Source organism: Mercenaria mercenaria, chromosome 17, assembly GCF_021730395.1.
Source record: "Mercenaria mercenaria strain notata chromosome 17, MADL_Memer_1, whole genome shotgun sequence".
Lineage (NCBI taxonomy): Eukaryota > Metazoa > Mollusca > Bivalvia > Venerida > Veneridae > Mercenaria > Mercenaria mercenaria.
In genome coordinates, this window is record NC_069377.1 from 69,939,305 (window position 1) to 69,959,771 (window position 20,467).

At 35.1% G+C, this 20,467-nt stretch overlaps 3 protein-coding genes across 3 annotated transcripts in view; 1 reads left to right on the forward strand and 2 right to left on the reverse strand.

The window, feature by feature from the left end:
- Positions 1–20,467, forward strand: part of LOC123536115 (uncharacterized) — a 164,548-nt gene that overhangs the window by 25,817 nt on the left and 118,264 nt on the right. The window lies entirely within an intron of this gene.
- On the reverse strand, positions 1,676–6,425 carry LOC123537034 (heavy metal-binding protein HIP-like). The gene is made up of 2 exons (XM_045320574.2): positions 5,882–6,425; positions 1,676–2,189 (listed from the first exon to the last, which is right to left on the reverse strand). Exons 1-2 carry the CDS (start codon positions 6,324–6,326, stop codon positions 1,726–1,728), a joined length of 909 nt encoding a protein of 302 aa, XP_045176509.1. The 5' UTR covers positions 6,327–6,425; the 3' UTR covers positions 1,676–1,725.
- LOC123536884 (complement C1q tumor necrosis factor-related protein 3-like) lies at positions 17,286–18,804 on the reverse strand. The gene is made up of 2 exons (XM_045320375.2): positions 18,489–18,804; positions 17,286–17,908 (listed from the first exon to the last, which is right to left on the reverse strand). Exons 1-2 carry the CDS (start codon positions 18,691–18,693, stop codon positions 17,454–17,456), a joined length of 660 nt encoding a protein of 219 aa, XP_045176310.1. The 5' UTR covers positions 18,694–18,804; the 3' UTR covers positions 17,286–17,453.

A 20,467-nucleotide genomic window follows, 5' to 3' on the forward strand; every position in this document is an offset into this window, starting at 1 on the left:
TTACCTTTGTTTACAGAATGCTTAAAAAATATATACATAATACAAACATGTGACCGAATATTGCAGAGGCAGTACAGAAATCCCCTACTGGTGAAAAAACAATTTTACTTGACCTTCAATAGTTTTCTTGACCTTTGACTGACAACCATGGGTCATTGAGCTTGACACATAGTCTTATCATGGAGAACATGTCCATGTAGTACTAAAAATCCTTCAATGCAATTAAAAGTAATTGAGCAGAAACAAATTTGTACTTGCCCTTGACCTTTAACCGACAAGCATATATTATGCATTGACACATTGTATCATCATGGGGAATGTTTGTTTGTAGCACTAAGATAATCAATCAATGTATATAAAAGTTATGGAGCAGAAACAATTTTTACTTGATTTTCAATAGTGACCTTAACTTTTGACCTGCAAGCATAAGTCATGCGTATGATCTACACATTACCCTCTATATGCATACCATGTTTTATGAACCTAGCTTGAATACTTTTTTGAGTAATCGCAGGATCCAGATTTGCGGATGGACAGACGGACGGATGACATTCCTATAGTCCCCTATGGTGTTCCACCAGTAGGGGACTAAAGATATGAAATGCTTTGAATTAGTACAGATGAGAAATAAACAAAATAATCTCTATCTAGGGATGACATTATTTAAATAAAAGCGAAAACGGCCCTTGAAACAGGACCAATTTACTTTTTTTGATATCTAAGGAATACTTCTGTGTTGCCTCTCCGTATTTTATATTTAACTGTTGAAAGCATTGCATGTATTAAGTAGAGTGGTGCAATTTTTATAAGCAAGAGCTGCCACAGCAGGCTTTACTATTTCCGAAGGCTTGACAGAAAAATGGATTTTCTATCTAAGAATAGGTATTTTGTCTAAAGTCAGAGTTATGGAAGATGTTGTGATCATGTACAGTTTCACCCAACATATGTCTGAAGTTTCAATCAAGTATAGTATCTTCATTAGTTTTGGAGAAAGTATTTTTTATACAAAACTTAAACCTGCATTTTCAAAGTCCAAAATGGGGCATAACTTTGCCAAAATACAATTCAGAGTTAGGGGACATGCATCTATGTATTTCCTAAGTCCAAGAAAAGTGATACCGGTAATTTCGTTAAAATTCATGTAAAATTAATGGTACTTGATGATGTAACCTTAGGTTATTACCTGAAAGAGTGAGTGCGAAGTTTTAACGAAGTATCTGTAACTCTTTGAAAAATCTTAACTAAAACTTCTATGTTAAAAAGGGGCACAACTCTGGGAATACTGCAGGTATAGTTATGCATCTTGTAAACTAATGTACATTATAACTACAAGTAAGTACAGCAAGTTTTAATTGAATAACTTAAGCAATTAAGGTTTTGAACCTTAAAAAAAAACTTTAACGAAAATTTCTTAGTTAATAAGGGGCATAATTCTGGAGAGAATGCAGTTAGAGTAAACCATCTTGTCACACTACTGACAGTACATTGTCACTATGAGCAATTACAGCAAGTTCCAACCGAGTATCTTCAGTAATGAATAAAAAAGCAGCATTTTTGCATGATCCAGTGGAATTAAACCCGTCACATTACCCAGATATCAATACATCAAGCAACCAATTAGAGAACTTGTAAATGATTATTTGTCTACTATAAATAACTATGTCACAAGAAGAAATTATGTTACCTTGCGTTATTGCTTTAATGCGATACATAGTAAGATTCAATTTATTTTCCAACAATGGCTGAACTTGAGTAATCCTCATACAAAAGAAATCCGGCAAAGCTACTATAGTGAGAACCACCTAATGAGGCGTCCAGATCTAAATTGTGGACACAAACGTCATCTCCTTTGTGCAGTTGGAGGACAAATGTCTGACTTGCCGTGTCATGACCACTTTCTACTCCACTTAAATACAACCTTGTAACAAGTTGGCCATTTTTTAAGAATTGTGCATGTGCGTTGACATGATACACAGAAAGCAGTGTGACAGAAAACACGTAAGTTCCAGAGACAGGGGCTACGAAGTTTCCATTGTGATTGTTGTATGCACTGCCAAGGTTTGTGATCACGTGATCAAAGACATAGGTCTGGTGGACTCCGGCATGTTGAATATCGGTAGAGAGGGTCGCAAAGAAGGCAACTTGATTCTCGTTTTCTGCCCGGCGAATTCTCTGTGAGGATTTGTGCTCTGAAAGTAGTTTTGGTGATGAAATCTTTGTTAAGATAAAAAATCTAACTTGCATATTCACAGATGTCTCTAAAATCTCTTTGCACTAGAGATCAAGCGAAATTTTAAAGGGTAATTCACTTCATTTTTCATTGCAAAAGAAATTTCCAAGAAGTTGTTCTATGGTTTGCAAGGACAATCTGACAAAATTCTTTACCTTTCTATAACTTTTTCAGTTTTCCATGACATTTTACACACTAACAAGAGCTCTGCAAAAAGGAACAACAGAAATGGAATGCTTCTGGTTACCAGAAATGGTGGAACATTAGAAAAATCGACCTATAATCAACTGGGGCAAAAATTCTTTAAAAATCTGATTTTGTAATGCATTAATTTTGCTTTAGCAGAACCCTAGGTACGGTTAAAATGATCGTAATGGACAGAATTGGTTTACTGACATCCATTTCAGTCCAATTTAAGACATTTCAAAGTTGTTTTCAAATAAAAAATGTTTTCGTGTTGTGCCATGAAACTAAAACACTTGTATTCAGTTATTCCATTTATAGAGACAATGTTCTGGACATTAATAGCTTTACGTTGATTTCAGATCGTTCCTTAGAAGTCTATTTCAATTTAGACATATGTTACCTGTTATATGAAATGGACTGAATGTCTCTTTAAGTAATATTCCTGAATGAAGTTAATATAATATGGTTATTATAATAGTAGCTTGATCTGGGATAATGTATTTGGCTCGAGTGGATTTTTGCCAGATCGGATCTCATGAGGCGCGCAACCGTCGAGTGTGACCCGACCTTGCAAAATCCACGAGAGCAGAATATAAAATCCCTGATCGAGCTACTGTTATAATGACCCTTTTATTATATACCTCCCCATTTGTTTGTTGTTTTGGTATTGAATGAAATCTTCAATGTTTAACGATGTTAAAATGGAACTTAGAGAAGTTTTTATGTGAGCTATTTATAGAACTGTGTCAGGTCATGCATATTAATGAAAGTAGTCTGGCAACATACAATACAAAAGGTACAATACAGAATTTTTTCTATCTGTTCATATTTACTTGTGAAATACAAGCCGATTTTTTTTACAGAATATATATAGGTATATAACAATTATTGCCATGCAATACAAAGTCCCCTACTGGATTGCAACTAATTTTCTCTACTGCAGCATAACATAATGATCTGATATCAGTCAGTGAATTAAAACAATATTGTACTACTCCTCATAAAATAAACAAATGTGTTTGTAAACATGGATGGTTCCAAACTGAAGGGGATCCATGCTCAAAAATAATGACGTAGCCCTGACCAAGCTATAAACCGGGCCAGTCTATTTTATAAGTACAACAACACTGTTGACTCATTTAAATGAGGAGTATCATATAAAATATGTTATATCACAACATTTGGATTATATACAAAACACCCCATTTTTGATTGCTTAAAACATCTATAAATATAAAAAAAGTATACAATTTCAATTTTGATAACATTTCATTTTGAAACTGGAGGAAATATTTGATAAACAAGAGCACCGCCTACGGGTGCCATTGCTCATCTGCAAGTGCTAGACAGTATGTAAGGAAAGAGTTACAACTCAGAATTTCTAAGTACAAAAAGGGCCATAATTTTGACAAAATGCAGGTAAGATTTATGGTTCTTGGCATACATAGTCATCTAATAATGCTAAACAAGTGTGCAAAGTTTCAAAGCTGTAGCTCTAATAGTTTTTGAGAAAAGGTGGACCTAAACACAAATTTTAACAAAGAAACCCAAATTTCCAAATAATTCTGACAAAATGCAAACCAGAGTTATGGTTCTTGGCATAAATAGTTCCCTACTGATGATAAACAAGTGTGCAAAGTTTCAAAGCTGTAGCTCTTATAACTTTCGAGAAAAGGTGTATCTAAACAAAACTTTTAACCAAGAAACTCAAGTTTCCTAAGTACAAAAAGGGCCATAATTTTGACAAAATGCATATCGGAGTTATGGTTCTTGATCTACACAGTTCCCTAATGATGATCAACAAGTGTGCAAAGTTTCAAAGCTGTAGCTCTTACAGTTTTTGAGAAAAGGTGGACATAAACAAAAATTTTAACCAAGAAACTCAAGTTTTCTAAGTACAAAAAGGGCCATAATTTTGACAAATTGCATATCAGAGTTATGGTTCTTGGCTTACACAGTCCCCTAATGATAATAAACAAGTGTGCAAAGTTTTAAAGCTGTAGCTTTCACAGTTTTTGAGAAAGGGTGGACCTAAACAAAAATTTTAACCAACGGCGACATCGACGCCGACGATCAAGTGACGACAATACCTCATAGATTTTTTCAAAAATCAGACGAGCTAAAAATGAATGGAATTCAGATTAAAAGGAAACAATTCTGAAGAAAGTACAGTAATGGGTCCATAATTTTATGACACATGAGCTTATATTAAAATATTTTACAGACTGGACAGGAAAAGATCCATGTTGGCTTTTGACCTTCAAGTGTGATCTTGACCTTAGAGCTAGGGGTCTGGGTGTTGCAGTGGACATATTTTCTCATTATGGGGAACATTTGTGTCAAGTAAATGTTAAAATCCCTTACTAGATCAGAAAGGAAAAAAAAAACACTTTTGATCTTTCACCTTCAACTGTGACCTTGACCTTTGAGCTATGGGCCTGGTTGTTGCGCATGACATGTCATCTTATTATGGGGTACATTTCTGCCAAGTAATTTAAAATCCTTTTAGGGATTGTTGAGTTACAGTCTGGACGGGAAAAAAGCTCTGTTAGCCTTTTAACTCCAAGTGTGACCTTTACCTTTGAGCTAAAGGTCCTGATTTTGTACATAACACATCGCCTCATCCAGGTGAGTATTTGTGCCAACTAATATTTAAATCCCGTTTTGAATGACAAAGTTATGGATCAAACAGGAAGAAACCATACTGACCTTTGCTCTCCAAGTGTGGCCTTGACCTTTGAGCTAGTGTTCTGGGCGTTGCGCATGACATGTTGTTTAATTATGGAGAACTTTTATACCAAGTTATATTGTAATCCCTTGATGGATGACAGAGTTCTGGATCAGACATGAAACAAACCCCATTGATGCCATAATAATATTTGACTGCCAAGTGTGACCTTGACCTTTAAGCTAGGGGTCTGAAAGTTGTGCATGACACATCGTCTTATTGTGAGGTACATTTGTGCCAAGTGATATTAAAATCCCTTTATGGATTGTTAAGAGTTACAGACAGGACAGGAAAAAAGCCGTTGACCTTTGACTTCCAAGTGTGACCTTGACCTTTTGAGCTAGGGGTCTGAGTTTTGTGCATGACACGTCGTCTCATCATGGGGAACATTTGTGGACAGAAGGAATAACAGAATGCCGGACTGATTGAAAAGCGCAATCCTATAGTCCCCGAAACTGGTTTTCAAGCAGTAGGGAACTAATAAATTACACACAGACCTTAATTAAAACCTGTTAGGTTAGCAGCTACTTTGCTTAGTGAAGTTAACCAGATATTATAGTGGACAGTCTGATATGGTAAGATTGAGATATAGATAGATAGATAGATTATTCAAACAGAAGGCAATATGCCCATGAGTTTACAACATGTAGATAAATGCAACATAATATAAATACATGATATAGATCATATACCAGTAGATTAAAAACAGTATTGGCTGATTGCAGAACAGTATTTACCTTCAGTTGCTCTTAAACCAGAACTAATCTCTTTTTCCACACTCTTAACTTCGATAACTGTACTCGCTGTTTGATTTTCTCCAGTCCGACTTTTCAGTGGAGTCCTCCGATTGAAAATATGGTTCAGAACTCTCTGTAGAGATTTTGTTTGGCGTTTTTGAAGATCCAGTTGATTATGAAGATTCAGTATCTCTTGTTGTTGCGACTTCTCGCGAGACTCGAGATGTTCCACACGGCTAAGCAGTCGCTGCGTGAGTTTCTCGTTGGTTTCGAGACGTTTCAGAATTCTGCTCATGTCGCTCTCGTGGTCACTATCTGGCCTACTGTCCGTCTGAGTGTTGTCTACTGGTAACTTTGACAGAGTGTTATTTTCTTCTCCTTGTGTCGCACTGGTGTATGAAGATTTAAAGAGGCTTAGGAAGATAATGATTACAGAAATATCCATCTTTCAGCACTTGAGTCGTAATGGTGAGATAACCACGTTATGAAGATGTTAAGATAAGAAAGTAGGCTATTGCAGGTCGCAGAACTTATCAGAACATTGCAAAAGAATTTCAATGTCACAACTTTTCATGTAATATAGTTCAGTGAGGACAACACTTATATAACATGTGAGACAAATCCAAGAAGCTTGTAGTTTTAAATTAATAATTTAACTTTAGTCTTCAAGAAACAAGTCATGAATATAAGTTTAAAGTTTACATCATTTGCTGACTGACCACACTTAAACCACTCTTTACAAATATTTATGCTCCATTAAAATTTAATGTAGAATTAAAACAGTTCCTGGTGATGATGTCCCTTTTACAGACATATTAAATTTTATCAAGACAGATCATACAATTTGTCTTTTATCTTCAAATATCTAAACAATTTAATAGTTCTAAACAGAGATATAATGGGTAATTTCCAATCATGCTAAAGATGTTACCCCTGAGACTGTTATAAGGTTGTCCTTTTTTCCATCTATAGACAGGTAATATCTTATAAAGTATTTTTTATTTATTTTTATTTATTTATTTAATCTGTCTTTTATCTTCTAACATTTAAATAATTAAATAGTTCTTATCAACGGAAATATAACAGGCTTTTTCCAACCATGCTGTGACTGTTTTTTCCTTCAATATCAAAGAAGAGTGAAAGGGTGAATTTTCTATAGTAACACTCCAAACGTATTTAAATTTTATTTAATTGTAGTATTATTTTCACTGTCCTGAATGGAAAACAATCAAATACCAGTTCATGCCAGATAAATGATTGGGATGACCTCGAAGTCTGTTGCTATTTTCTCTGAAAACGTCCTCCTGAAATGTACAAAAATATTGTTAAATGGGTTTAAAAACCACCTTTAATTAAACAAGCAAATTTATGGAATTGATATCCCTTGCCAAAGTATTCACCGTGTCAAAGTAGCAGTTAAAGAGTAACTATAAGACAATCATTAATGAAATCCTGTAAAAAAGCTGCACAAACACCATTAATGAATTTCAAGCATTGGCTTCTTCATAATGTAGATATCTGTGGATTATGAAACAATTAAAGGGCAATAACTCTAAAGGTTACTGAAGAAATCCTCACAAAAATGAGAGCATCACTGCACTTTTCTGTTGTATATATATTTCAACTAAAATAAAATTCTGTCAACTGGCTTCTTTAGGTTATGTAGTAATTTTAGGATTTAAAACAATCCAAGGGTAACACCTCTGAGGTTACTGCTGTACTACCAGTCTAAGCTATTGTATATTTATTTTCAGACCAACCAAAAACAAATTTAACATAATTTCTTAAAGACTTTTCCCATAAATTTCAGGACTATGTTTCTGAACTAGTTTTAGCTTACCTGAGCCAAAGGCGCAAGGTGAGCTTTTGTGACTGCTCTCATGTGACTAGTAACTATGTATTATATTGCTTGGCTTGTTTGTTTGTTTTTTCCTTGTTTGTTTGCTTTGTGTGAGTGTCACTGTGTCAATAATTTGTAAAACAAATCTTCTTCTTCAAAACCACTGGGTAGATTTACACCAATCTTCAAAGGAATGATCCTTGGGTGTTCCCCTTTCAAAATTGCTTAAGGAATTGAAATCCATGCAGAACGTTGGTTGCCGTGGCAACCGAAAGGAAAATATTTAAAATTCTTCTTGTCAGAAACTGTTTACCGGATTTCAAAAATATTTTGTAGAAAGTTTCAGATTATACAGGAAAATTTTTTAAAAATCTTCTTGTCTGATAGTTCAAGACCTAAATTTGGTATGTATCATTGCCGAGTTGATTTCTAACAAGATTGTTCGAATTATGCCCCTGGGGTAAAAAGAGGTCCCGCCCCGGGGGTCAGTTGTTAAAAGAGTTATATAGGAAAAATACTTAAAAAATAATCAGATCATATTTCCTAGACTGTTTAATTATAATTACCTGATGATCCCAAGTGATTAGGGGTCACTTGACTGTAACCTTGACCTACTGACCCACTTTCTTCTTTTTTAAGATACAGCCTTGAAATTTACATGACATGTGAAGATTTGCACACCTATCTTAAAACTGACTTTCAGTGACCATGAATGTGACCCACTGAGCTACTTTCTTGTTTTTTATTATACAGCCTTCAAATTTGGATGACCTGACTTTCAGTGACCATGAATGTGACCTACTGACCTACTTTCTTGTTCTTTAAGATACATGCATGTATATCTAAGGGAAATCCAGGTTCTAAAATCGCGGCCTGCCCTAACGTAAACCAAGTGCGCGGAAGCGCACACGACCAACACACACACTCGCACAAAGCAAACACACAAGGGAAAAATAAACAAACAAGCCAAGCAATATAATACATAGACATTAGTCACATGAGAGTAATTCGTTCGTCATCATCTACACATCATTAAAATAATTATAAGCTTTTTTTTATTAAGTTACCATATCTAAAACGGATCTTCTCACTCTATAGTAAAAAAGCAAAATAAAGTTATGGGACCTGCTTTGGGCATGTCAGATCATGACAGTGAACAAGTGTGTGAAGTTTAAATCCATTCCCATTAGTGAGTACTGAGATACCAGCTTACATACAAAACCTTAACCAAAAAATTCTAAGTCGAAAAAGGGGCATAATTTTGTAAAAAAGCAAAATAGAGTTATGGAACCTGTGTAATGTAAGTCAGTTTATCACAGTAAATAAGTGTGTGAAGTTTCAATCCATTCCCACAAGTGGTTACTGAGTTACCAGCTTACATACAAAACCTTAACCAAAAATTTCTAAGTCAAAAAAGGGGCATAATTTTGTAAAAAAGCAAAACAGAGCTATGGAACCTATGCAATGTGAGTCAGTTTATCACAGTGAATAAGTGTGTGAAGTTTCAATCCATTCCCGCAAGTGGTTGCTGAGATACCAGCTTACATACAAAAACTTAACCAAATCGGGACGCGGACGCCGACGCGGACGCCGACGCATGGGCGAGTCCAATAGCTCTACTATTATATGAATAGTCGAGCTAAAAATTAGATGTACTCCAGGAAAATTCTAATTATGATTTAAATCGGCATTTAAACTACTATAATGATGTGTTAAACTTGTACTGCCATATGCAACATTTACTTTCTTCAGCAAATGCTGATCCTATACAGTCCATTTCTACACCATTCCACCGCTTTATTGTAGATGATATACAGCATTTATTGCTTGCTTGCATTCTATTCTTCCAAACGATCTTCTTCTTCTTGTAAATTTTATCAATGTCAATCTGTTGTTTGGAAGTATAACTGTTGCTGTTACTCAGCGGATAAACAACAAAATCCTATGGAATGATTGCCTTAAAAAGGAGGATACAATGTAATGAATCATATAGAGAGTACAAAGTGCATCTTTAAGTTATAAAACATATGTAAACCACAATCTAGTCATTTCTAACTGAAATGATTCAAGTAAATTACTATTTTCTAGAAAGCAGCATCCCCATACTTCTGAAGCACATCCTAAACCAGGAAGAATGAAATAACTGTACAGTGAGCTTTGAAGTTCAAGATATACTTAATATTCACTTTCTTTTAACAAGATGTAATTTTCTTCCTACAAGATGTAAAGAAACTTTCATCATGATAAGTCCCTATGCATTCGATGGAATTGTTATTCAAAGATGTTTTCATGATGGCATGTTGTGCTAAGGTCATTATTTTTAAACTTGAGGGACATATTTTGTATTTGTATATAATTACTTATAAACAAAATATTTGCTATATTTGGATTAAGTTTATTAACCATTTATCTAACCATATTTTGAGTTTCTACAGATCTACGTTAATGGTTTCTTGAATATCAATTGATGAAACGGAAGAGTAAGACAAAGATGCATCGTTCTCAAACTGCCGAGCTTGGGTATCGTCACCTGTGAATATTATTTCAAAAGAGACCCGATCATTAATCCTTGAGGGACTACAACATTTGTTTTACCTATAGATGATGTCATATTATTCAGTAAAATACATCGCTCCATGCATGCTAGAAATATAATTACATAACTTGTTAGATAAAATTCCATCTCCTATCAATTATCATTAATTTATGATGCCAAACTGTAACAAAAGCCTTTGATATGTTGCCTAAACTATAAACATATATTTTCTCCCTCTCTTCACGAGACTGGCATCTCGTATTAACATTAATTTCAATAAAGTTATAAACAGTGCAGTGAGAGGGTATAGGTATCTTTAACATAATGGTTACAAAATAATTGTGTAAAAGTTTAAGTATTGTATTACTTTTTCAAAATCATTTCAAAAACGAGATATAAGCGATATAATTAGCCGCTAATTAGTGATTCATGCGTATCACTTTTTAAAGGAAGAAAACCTCCAATTTGGAAACGTTTGTGTTTGAAAAGAAAATTGAACAATATGTAAAACAAGAAATATCTTTAAAAATGATGGTCGGCGAATTGTAATAAGGAAAGAAGTTTATGAATTTTTCATCTAACATTCATCGTTCATCTAACATTTTGCAAAACAAAACACCGCACTTTAACAATTTAAATGGTTCTCTTTTAATTTTTCGCAAGGTTTCGTAGGGTTGCAATTTTGTTTCGTTTATCCTTAGACGAATAATTACAGCAGTAGTTTGATGAAGATTCATGAAGCGGTTCATGAGAAGAGGTCATTAAACGTGTTTATATTTTTAGCTAAATTGGTCCCTATCCCCATTTGTAACAAAATAGCAAGAGACCTTACGATATTGTTACACATCGAGTTTGATAAAAAGCCATTACATATTAGTGGTTAATGCGAAGAAAGGCATATCTACTTTTAACTATAGTGGTCCCTAATAGGGCCCAAGTTTCTATATAAATAAATTTGGAAGAGGACCTTATAATGATGCTCCAGACCAAGTATGACAAAGATCCACCAAGCTGTTCATGAGACGCTGTATAAAGGCATTTCTAGTTTTAGGTCTAGCAGCCCCTACAAGGGGTTAAATGTCCCAGTTGAACAAAGTTGGCTGCGGGCCTAATAAAGATGCTACAAATCAAGTTTGATTAGAATACATGAAAAAAAATCAATTAAAGGACTTTTTTATTTATTATTTTTATTTATTTCTAAAATAGGCCAACTGATCCCGCTTTAACAAATGCATATTCGCTATTCATGAATCTTTGAACAATGACGTCACACCTATAAAAAAGTGAAGGTCAAGCAAAACATACAATTGTAATTATTTCAATATTTCTGTTTTATAAGCAAAGTTTGACCATAGTCATATCACATAGATAAATTGTATGCAGCGTACCTTCATTTCAGTGTAATGAGATTCAGTCATTATATAGCATATATATAATAAAACAGATTTCAACTGAGTTCAATATTTGCATACCATACTAAAGAAAGATATTCATATATAATAAATCAGTTAAATAATTTATAACAAATATATCAAAGCAAACAAGTACTCATTTTAATATGCAACCTGAATAAGTCACAAAAGCAAGAAACCTTTTCATATACAGACGACAATTGTAACAAGGAAAATCTTTTAAAAAGCACTTCTCTACATAAAAGACTCTTATCACACCCTTATTCATGTGATACGCAGACCGTATTCAGCTCTTTCTTTAATTTGATATATGTTGGTATTTGAACAGGTTTTTATCATATTTATTAAACTTACTTATCATTTTGAGATATATCAATATTTTGCTAAATATACTGAGCCAAAGTTAGCTTTAAAACTGTGAACAGCGTCGTTTAGGATAAACGCTTTGTCTACATTTCACTCAGCGTAGCACAATCAACAGAGTGAAAGAAATTGACACTCTCGTCCAATCAAGCAGAGTGTTGCATAAATCTTCCATTTTGATAAATTATCTATAATGCGTTATCAAGTAGTTTGATTTGCTAACTGAAGTAACGTGGCATAGGTAACGAAAACGAATTTAGACGGCGTCGCCGAAAAAAATGCATACAAATGATTTAGTGCTTCTTAAGATTTGGTGATTGATTATCAAAACTGATTAAAGTCATCAACTAAAACGCTACGCTTAATGTATTTTTGTCTTCTCCCCCACTATATTGTATTTGCCCGGTCCATTTACGATCAATAACTGGAGAACCATTTGACATAGAACCTTCAAACTTCATAGGGTGGCAGGGCTTATGGAGTAGAGGACCCCTATTGTTTTTGGGGTCACTCCATCAAAGGTCAAGGTCACAGGGACCTATCAATAACTTGAGAATCACTTGACCCAGAATGTTGAAACTTAAGAGGATGACTGGTTATGCAGAGTAGATGACCCCTATTGTTTTGGGGTCACTCTAATAAAGGTCAATGTCACAGGAGCCTGAACATGGAAAACCATTCCGATCAATAACTTGAAAACCACTAGACCCAAAATGTTGAAACTTTATAGGATGATTGGACATGCAAGGTAGATGACTCCTGTTGATTTCGGGGTCACTCTATTAAAGGTCAAGGTCACAGTGAACAGAACATGGAAATCCGTTTCCGGTCAGTAACTTGAGAACCACTAGACCCAGATTGTTGAAACGTCATAGGTTGATAGGGCTTACAGAGTAGATGACCCCTATTGTTTTTGGGGTCACTCTATTAAAGGTCAATGCCGCAGCGGACAGAACACGGAAATCCATTTACAGTCAATAATTTGAGAAACAAGTAACCTAGAACCTTCAAATTTTATAGGGTGATAGGACTAAAAAGTAGATGACTCCTATTGTTTCTGTGGTCACTCCATTAAAGGTCAAGGTCACAAGGGGCTGAACATAGAAAACTATTTTCAATCAATAACTTGAAACCACTTGACACAGAATGTTGAAACTGCATAGGATGATTGAATATGCAGAGTAGATGACTCCTACTGATTTTGGGGTCACTAGATCAAAGGTCACGGTCACAGGGGCCTGAACATGGAAAGCTGTTTCCAATTAATAACTTGAGAACCACTAGGCCCAGAATGTTGAACCTTAGTGGGATGATTAGACATGACAAGTAGATGATCCCTATTGCAGCCAACCATCAGTGTCTCTTTGACTTTTGCTCCTGTCCCCTATTGACTTCTTGTCTATACGACTATGCATTGGGGGAGACATGCGTTTTTCTACGAAAGCATCTTCTAGTTCATTCAGATTGATTAATTGTATACTTCATATCAACATCACATATTTCTTCAGCAGACACTAAATATAGCATTAGTTTGCTTTTCAAAATAAATAACAGGGTCATTATGCTCCCCTTCATAGGAAGCTTCACTATCAAGAGGTGCGCATATTGTCTTCATATTCCGGTCGGATAATTTCTTTCAATGAGTTATTGTCCTTTAGTATTCAACATTAGTGTAATATTTCCTGTCCGGAGTATTCTTCAGCAACCACTAAGTGGAATTTATCAAAACTTCATAGGAAGCATCATTCCTTAGAAGAGATGCACATATTTTCTTCATGTTGCAGTCGGGTAATTTTTCACTGACTTATGGCCCTTGATTATTTAATATTAGTGTACTATAGTACCATTTTTGCCCGGAGGCTTCTTCAGCAACCACTCGATAGAAACCACCGAAACTTCATAGGAAGCTGCCCTCTTAAGAGGAGATATGCATATTATCTTCATGATCCGGTCGAATAATTTTTCACTGCTCTTTGCCCTTTGATTACTTAGCAATTTTATACTATAGTTTCTTGTCTGGAGTATTCATGAGAATCCGTTGGCTTAAATTCAGTGAATCTGAAGCTTCACTCTCAAGAGGAGATGTGCGTATTATCTTCATGTTTTGGTCTGATGATTTTTACTCAGTGATTGCCCTTTGATTATTAAAAATTTGTATACTATAGTACCACTTCTTATCCGGAGTATTTGTTTAGCAACCAATAGCTGATATTCATTTATTTATATATTTTGTTTGGTTAACGTCGCACCGACACAATTATAGGTCATATGGCGACTTTCCAGCTTTCATGGTGGAGAAAGACCCCAGGTGCCCCTCCGTGCATTATTTCATCACAAGCGGGCACCCGGATAGAACCACCGACCTTCCGAAAGCCAGCTGGATGGCTTCCTCACATGAGGAATTCAACATCAACAACGAACCGACATCGATGAGAGGCAAGTAATTTGAAGTCAGCAACCTTAACCACACGACTGATATTTAGCAAAACGTCATAAGAAGCTTCACTCTCAAGAGAAGAGGCACATGTTTTGTGTACACTTCTTAGCAACTACATGCTGGAATTCTAATAAACTTCTTTGGAAGCTTCACTACTAAGACAAGCATTGTGCCCATTCGATAAATTCCACTTTTGTTCTTTTAATATACAATAATCATATTTCGGGAAGCATCAGTCGGTTTTACTGATATTTTCTTTTTTATCATTATCATTGATTGTAGATAAAGGAAAAATAGTTGTTTACACTTATCATCAACTATTTCCTCTGATTAAAGAATGTATACGGACTGTTTTAAGAGAAAAAAAAGCATGGATAAATATCAAACAGGGAATACAAAGTTCCAAAAACACAGTATCCCCAAAACGAAACTCACAGCACGCAGATGTGCACACTACCAACACACACACTCACAAACACACGGTGAAAAAAAAACCGAACAAATAAAGGAATTGGGCACTGCCTTGGAACGGTCAGTGGCAAAAACACCACTGGGGGGCTTAAACCGGTTTATGATGGTATGAAGATTTTGCTAGTTTACATATTCCTTTGAATCTGTTGTCATTACATTGTTAATAATTCATTTAACATTTTCCAAAGATATTTGTTCACCATACTGTTTCATGGTATTTACCTTATTTCTCTGATTTTTAAAAATCAGATCGAAAACGTCTATTTTTTGTCGAGTTTATTTCGCAAATGTATTTCTTTCCCATACTCTGAGGTCATGCATATTTTTTAATTGTGGACCATAACCCGCTTTTCGTGGAATTATTGAAGGTTCCATGTGCATCGCCGTATGAACAACACATCTGCGGATGTCTCTAAATTGTTTTTTTAATACTTGTAGCATACGTAAATGTTCAGTTCTGCTCAAACCGGGGCAAGAGGGCGTGGACGGTAGCATGCATTTCCACTACTGTCCATGAACAGGCGCAATCAAACCGAGCCTGCAACATTTTCGTTTATAGAAACCAACGAAATATGTTGGCTAAAGTTCAATTTGACCTAATGATAAAACAGAAAAAGTCGCTCAACACGACAAAAACGAAAATGTTGCAGGCTCGGTTTGATTGAGCCTGTTCATTGATGGTAGTAGAAATGAGGGTGAAATTTAAGAATTTGTAAATTTTTGAAAAGCCGTCTTAGGGAAATAGATACTTCAGCGAATGAAATGATTCAATTATTCTATTAAATACGCCAATGGTTTACAAGCATCAAAAGCAGCTTAATTTTGCCTGTTTGCGGGCATGTTTTTTCTCTCATCTATAGATTGCACGCCATGCTTGATGGGGAATAGCAGTTTCACATGCAAACAAGAATGTCTTGTAGTATTAGCCCACAGATTTTTTCCCACCAGTGTAGCGTACTCTAAAACAAGCACAAAAGTCCAACAGGAACAGCCACATTAAAAGAACGCAGCCGCCCATATAGCACCACATGGAAATATGTGTATACGTAACTGTATACATGCACACAGTAACTTAGCACATGTACACAGCAACACAAGCGAATGCATTAATAACAAAGAAGTGATAAACACACAAAAAACATACATGAAGAAGGAATACAGTAGGGCACCTCCTTGGAATTGTTAGTGGCAAAAACACCACTGGTGAGTTTAAACTAGTTTACTGGCGCCAAACCTCTCTTTAAGCCATACCTTTTGCCCATATGCTAAGACAGTGTAAATAAAATTGCATAAGATTGATCCCCGCCAGGTGAATCCCTAACATATGAAACAGTTACCACATGAACACTTCATAAAATACAAAATATGCTCATGTAAAAACATATAAATCAAAACCCATGGAACCATAAACATATGTACTCTGGTGAAACATGAAAACTGAAAAACTAATAAGCTGAATTTGTTGATAGTTGATAAGCAGTGATCCATATTGTGAAAAATACTGTTAGAATTGTTAAAAAATCTCAAAGTGGATATAACTGCTAAAATCTCAAAGTGGATGTGACAGCAGACATGCTAAAAAATTAGAGTAGGTAGGTCGGTAATTTTTTTTTTTTTTTTTTTGGGGGGGGGGGGATTATTTTTATTAAGTGAGACTTTTCGGAAATTATTTTCATGTCAAAAAATGAATACAAATAATTAAGGAGGCTATGCCTTTAGAGCATCAGTAACTTGATTTCTAACACCACTGATCATGTTTAAAGCATAAAAAGTGCAGTTTTGCAACTTTTTGTTAAAGTTGAAAAAAAAATCTCCAAGGCCATAAACACATTTCGGGTCGGGCCAAAATATTAGGGTAGGTCGGGATACCGGAAACAAACATTTTTTTTTCCTTTTACGACTAATGTCCTAAAGGAGTTTCGCTACGAGACCGTTGATCTAGTATCACTGGCATTCGAAAAGTCCCTAAATATGACCCGATGGTCTAGTGTGTTTCTAGTGGTAACACGCTTGACTTTCAATCCAGGGGTCCGGTAATCGAATCCCGGTCTGGACACTGGAAATATCTGAGATGCTGTTGAGTGTCTCCCACCTAACTAAGAGGCTAGTACTTGTTCTTCTCAGGAAGTACGGCTTCGCGTGTATTGGTGCTATACACCGGGCACGTTAAAGAACCAGACTGTATTCGCAAAGAGCTAGGCTAAGTTAGTCATAGTGTCTCTATACTTTTCAAATTTGTCTTATCATTTACAAACCATTTAACTTACGAGTAATTTAAATGTTTTTCATAAGGAACAGTAAGTCGGCCGATACCGGTATTAATTCACAAGCAACACCAACACAGGAATGCTTTACGAATCTCCTGAATCGGAAATTTTGAAATATTAGATGCCTTAGAATTTAGTTCCAATAAGTTATAACAATGCTAATGAATAATATATTTGTAAGAGTTTATCTTACACCAATAGTCATTCTTTTTTAGCCACTTGGGATATCATTTCGAATATTTGATTTCATCCAACAATTGTTGAATAGTCTTCTTGTTGTAGGAAGCCAGCGAATGTACTATAAAGATGGCCATGGGCAAATCCGTCGGGATCAGAGTGCTGGACAGAGATCTGGTCCCCGGCTTGTAAAACCACAACAATTGTTTGAGCCGTCGTGTCGTACGCGTTCGTAGGGGCGTGAGCAAGCATGTTCCCCAACAGTTCGGACCCATTTTTCATTATCTGATAGCGGTCGTAGTGGCTTGGATCGGCCATCATTGTCACAGAAAAGACGTAAACTCCTGGTACAGGTGCTTCGAAGATGCCAGACTTTGAGTCATAGCCAGTGCCAATGTTTGTTGTAACTCGATCAAAGATGAGGTTTTGATGTGCTTGAGCATGTACTGTGAAATTCCACATCTCTACATAGAACGCAACGTTGTTTTCATTGGCGCGCTTCTGGTAGTCTCTTTTCTGCTGTCCTAAAAATTAAATGCAATTACTATACGAATCTATAGAAATGTTTGATTTGTGCACCCTTCGCTCTCAGTTTTAAGCTTAAAGCATAAGCATAAAGAATATCAAAATATAAGATGAAGCTTGACTGTTGATGAAAGATTGTCAATAGATGCTGAACTAGGAATGTTCAATAGCTACTTTTTAATCTTGCCATTTCTTATCTTAAAAGTTTAGCTTGCAGATATGACTTTCGGTGCACAAAAAGTTCGTATAACATTGACATTTATTTCTAAAAGTATTACTACGGCACTGAATTTTATTACTTCCACGGCCTGACATTGCGGATATCAGATTCTGTATTGTTTTGATTCAGCTGAATATTGGAAGAAACAGAAATAACAATCCGTACAGAGTTAACAGATTATTTCATTCGATCAAGTAACATAGTCATTGTGCAAAATACATTTATGAAATGTTGGATCAGAAAACAAGCAAGTAAATGCTTATATTAATTCCTTTCCATAAAGGACATAATAGGATTGGAACACTTTGTATTTAGATATGGCACTCAAAGCTAAACAAAAAGAATTGTAAAGTACTTGCCTCCTTTTCCAGAACATTGCGCTCTCAAGCCAGTGAGCTCTTGCTCCATTCCCCTAACTCGATCCATAAGCATATCAATTTCCGTGTCTTTCTGGTTCAGTCGCTCTACGACATGTTCTAGGAGTGTGCCGTCCTCAGCTGACCCTGCTGCAAAATGGAAAGCTAACACCAAAGAAATTATTGAAACAAATAAGTATTCACTCATTCTAATTGTGTTTAAACTTCGGCGATACTTTACGAAAAAGTATATATTTATATACGATGTACTGCTTTTTAAACTAGCAAATCCTTATCTAAATTAGCCGTAGCGGTCATGATCTTCTTACGTACTTACTGCATGTACGTAAAGATAGTTATCATCTTAAATGTTCTAAAGTAAGTCATTCCCACGACCTCCTCAAAATATTGTTATTTCATGTAAGTAAATACATGTTATAACAATAGAAGATAAGATGGGTTGTCGATTTTCCACAACCACCAAGCATGAAAAGAAAACATCGGCAAAAGGGCGCTACATACCAAATTTACTATAAGAAAATTCTGCTTGTAAAATATATAAGGCCAGAGCAGTAGAGAACACTTTGAATATATTGAACGTAGATATGTTGGTTTTTTAGAGCAAGAATAAAGTTCTAGTATTTAATGTATTGTCTAGTAACTTTTATTTCATAAATCAAGGACTGAGATCCAACAGAAACAGTTATGTTCAAGGAATACAGTCTCTTCTCACACTGAAACCCTATAGCAGTGTATGTATGTATGTATGTATATCATTGAAATATGCTTGACATTATACAGATACATGAACACATCATAGACATAACAAACAAATAATGGAACAAAGTTTGGCACCAGCTTGTATTTAAATTATGCTTAAGATTACATGTAGAGCTAAATTGGCGTCTTCGAAGAAAATAGTTTCCAAAAACATTTTCCCGAAACATGCGAAAACTGTCGGCATCAGAAATTTACTGTAGCCTGTTATCCCTTGTTTGTTTATCCTACCTGTAAATAAAAATTACTTGACTTTACTTGATCAATGATTGATTTACATCAGGGAACTGTATGTGTGCCTGTTTCAATGCCAGTGCTGCATGGATATCTCTTATTAGCTAATGCAAAAAATTAAGACAAATTCATTACCGATTCAATGAATAAGGATGTAAATGAATGTGAATAAATAGAGGATATGTAAGATCAAAATATATTTTACCAAGTGAAAACTATATATGCAATAATATAAATGTAAACTATCGGGTTCACGACTGAAATATCTTTCGATCTTACATGTAAAACAAACAAATATTCTTTTTATTTCATTTTTCGACAAAATTTACACATTGTTTAGTTTCTTACCACTGATTCACTGTGAAAATACCAGATATCTATCACTCTAGTATTTCGATAATTCACTGAAAAGTATGTAATTGAAATGGATAAACCTGTCATTTTACAAATTACATTTATTCTTCTGTTGCTGATTAAATGCCAAACATATCAGAATAGCTCTACAGCAGGCCTTGACGTCGTAGAGTTGACAAGGTTTATAGTAGCTCTAAGTTGATGGACTACCGTCTATGCATGAACAGACTCAAACAAACCAAGCCTGCAACATTTTCACTTTTGTCATGTTGAGCGACCTGTGGAGTTTCCGCTTTTTCTATATTATAATTTCCATAAGCGAGTTAACATCCCGTTTTATGTCATTTTTAAATCGTCTCATGATCTTTGAAAAAAACAAAACATATGAGTAATTATCGCATAGTGCGGCAATTTTCCTTTGATCTTTGCAGCATGTTATACATAGTAACACACATTATTACTACAAAACTGTGCTGATATCTTACAAAACTGTTCCGATATATATCGGAACACTTTTTCTCTATGAGTTTCATAAGAAAAAAAGTGTTCCGATATATATCAGCACAGTAAAACTGTTCTGATATATATCGGAACACTTTTTCTCTATTGAGGTCCTA

Coding starts and splice junctions, on each gene's coding strand:
- LOC123537034 (XM_045320574.2), bottom strand. CDS start 6,326: ATGGATATTTCTGTAATCATTATCTTCCTAAGCCTCTTTAAATCTTCA. Junction 2,190..5,881: donor TGGTTTAAGAGCAACTGAAG/GTAAATACTGTT, acceptor AACTACTTTCAG/AGCACAAATCCTCACAGAGA.
- LOC123536884 (XM_045320375.2), bottom strand. CDS start 18,693: ATGAGTGAATACTTATTTGTTTCAATAATTTCTTTGGTGTTAGCTTTC. Junction 17,909..18,488: donor GCAATGTTCTGGAAAAGGAG/GCAAGTACTTTA, acceptor TTTAATTTTTAG/GACAGCAGAAAAGAGACTAC.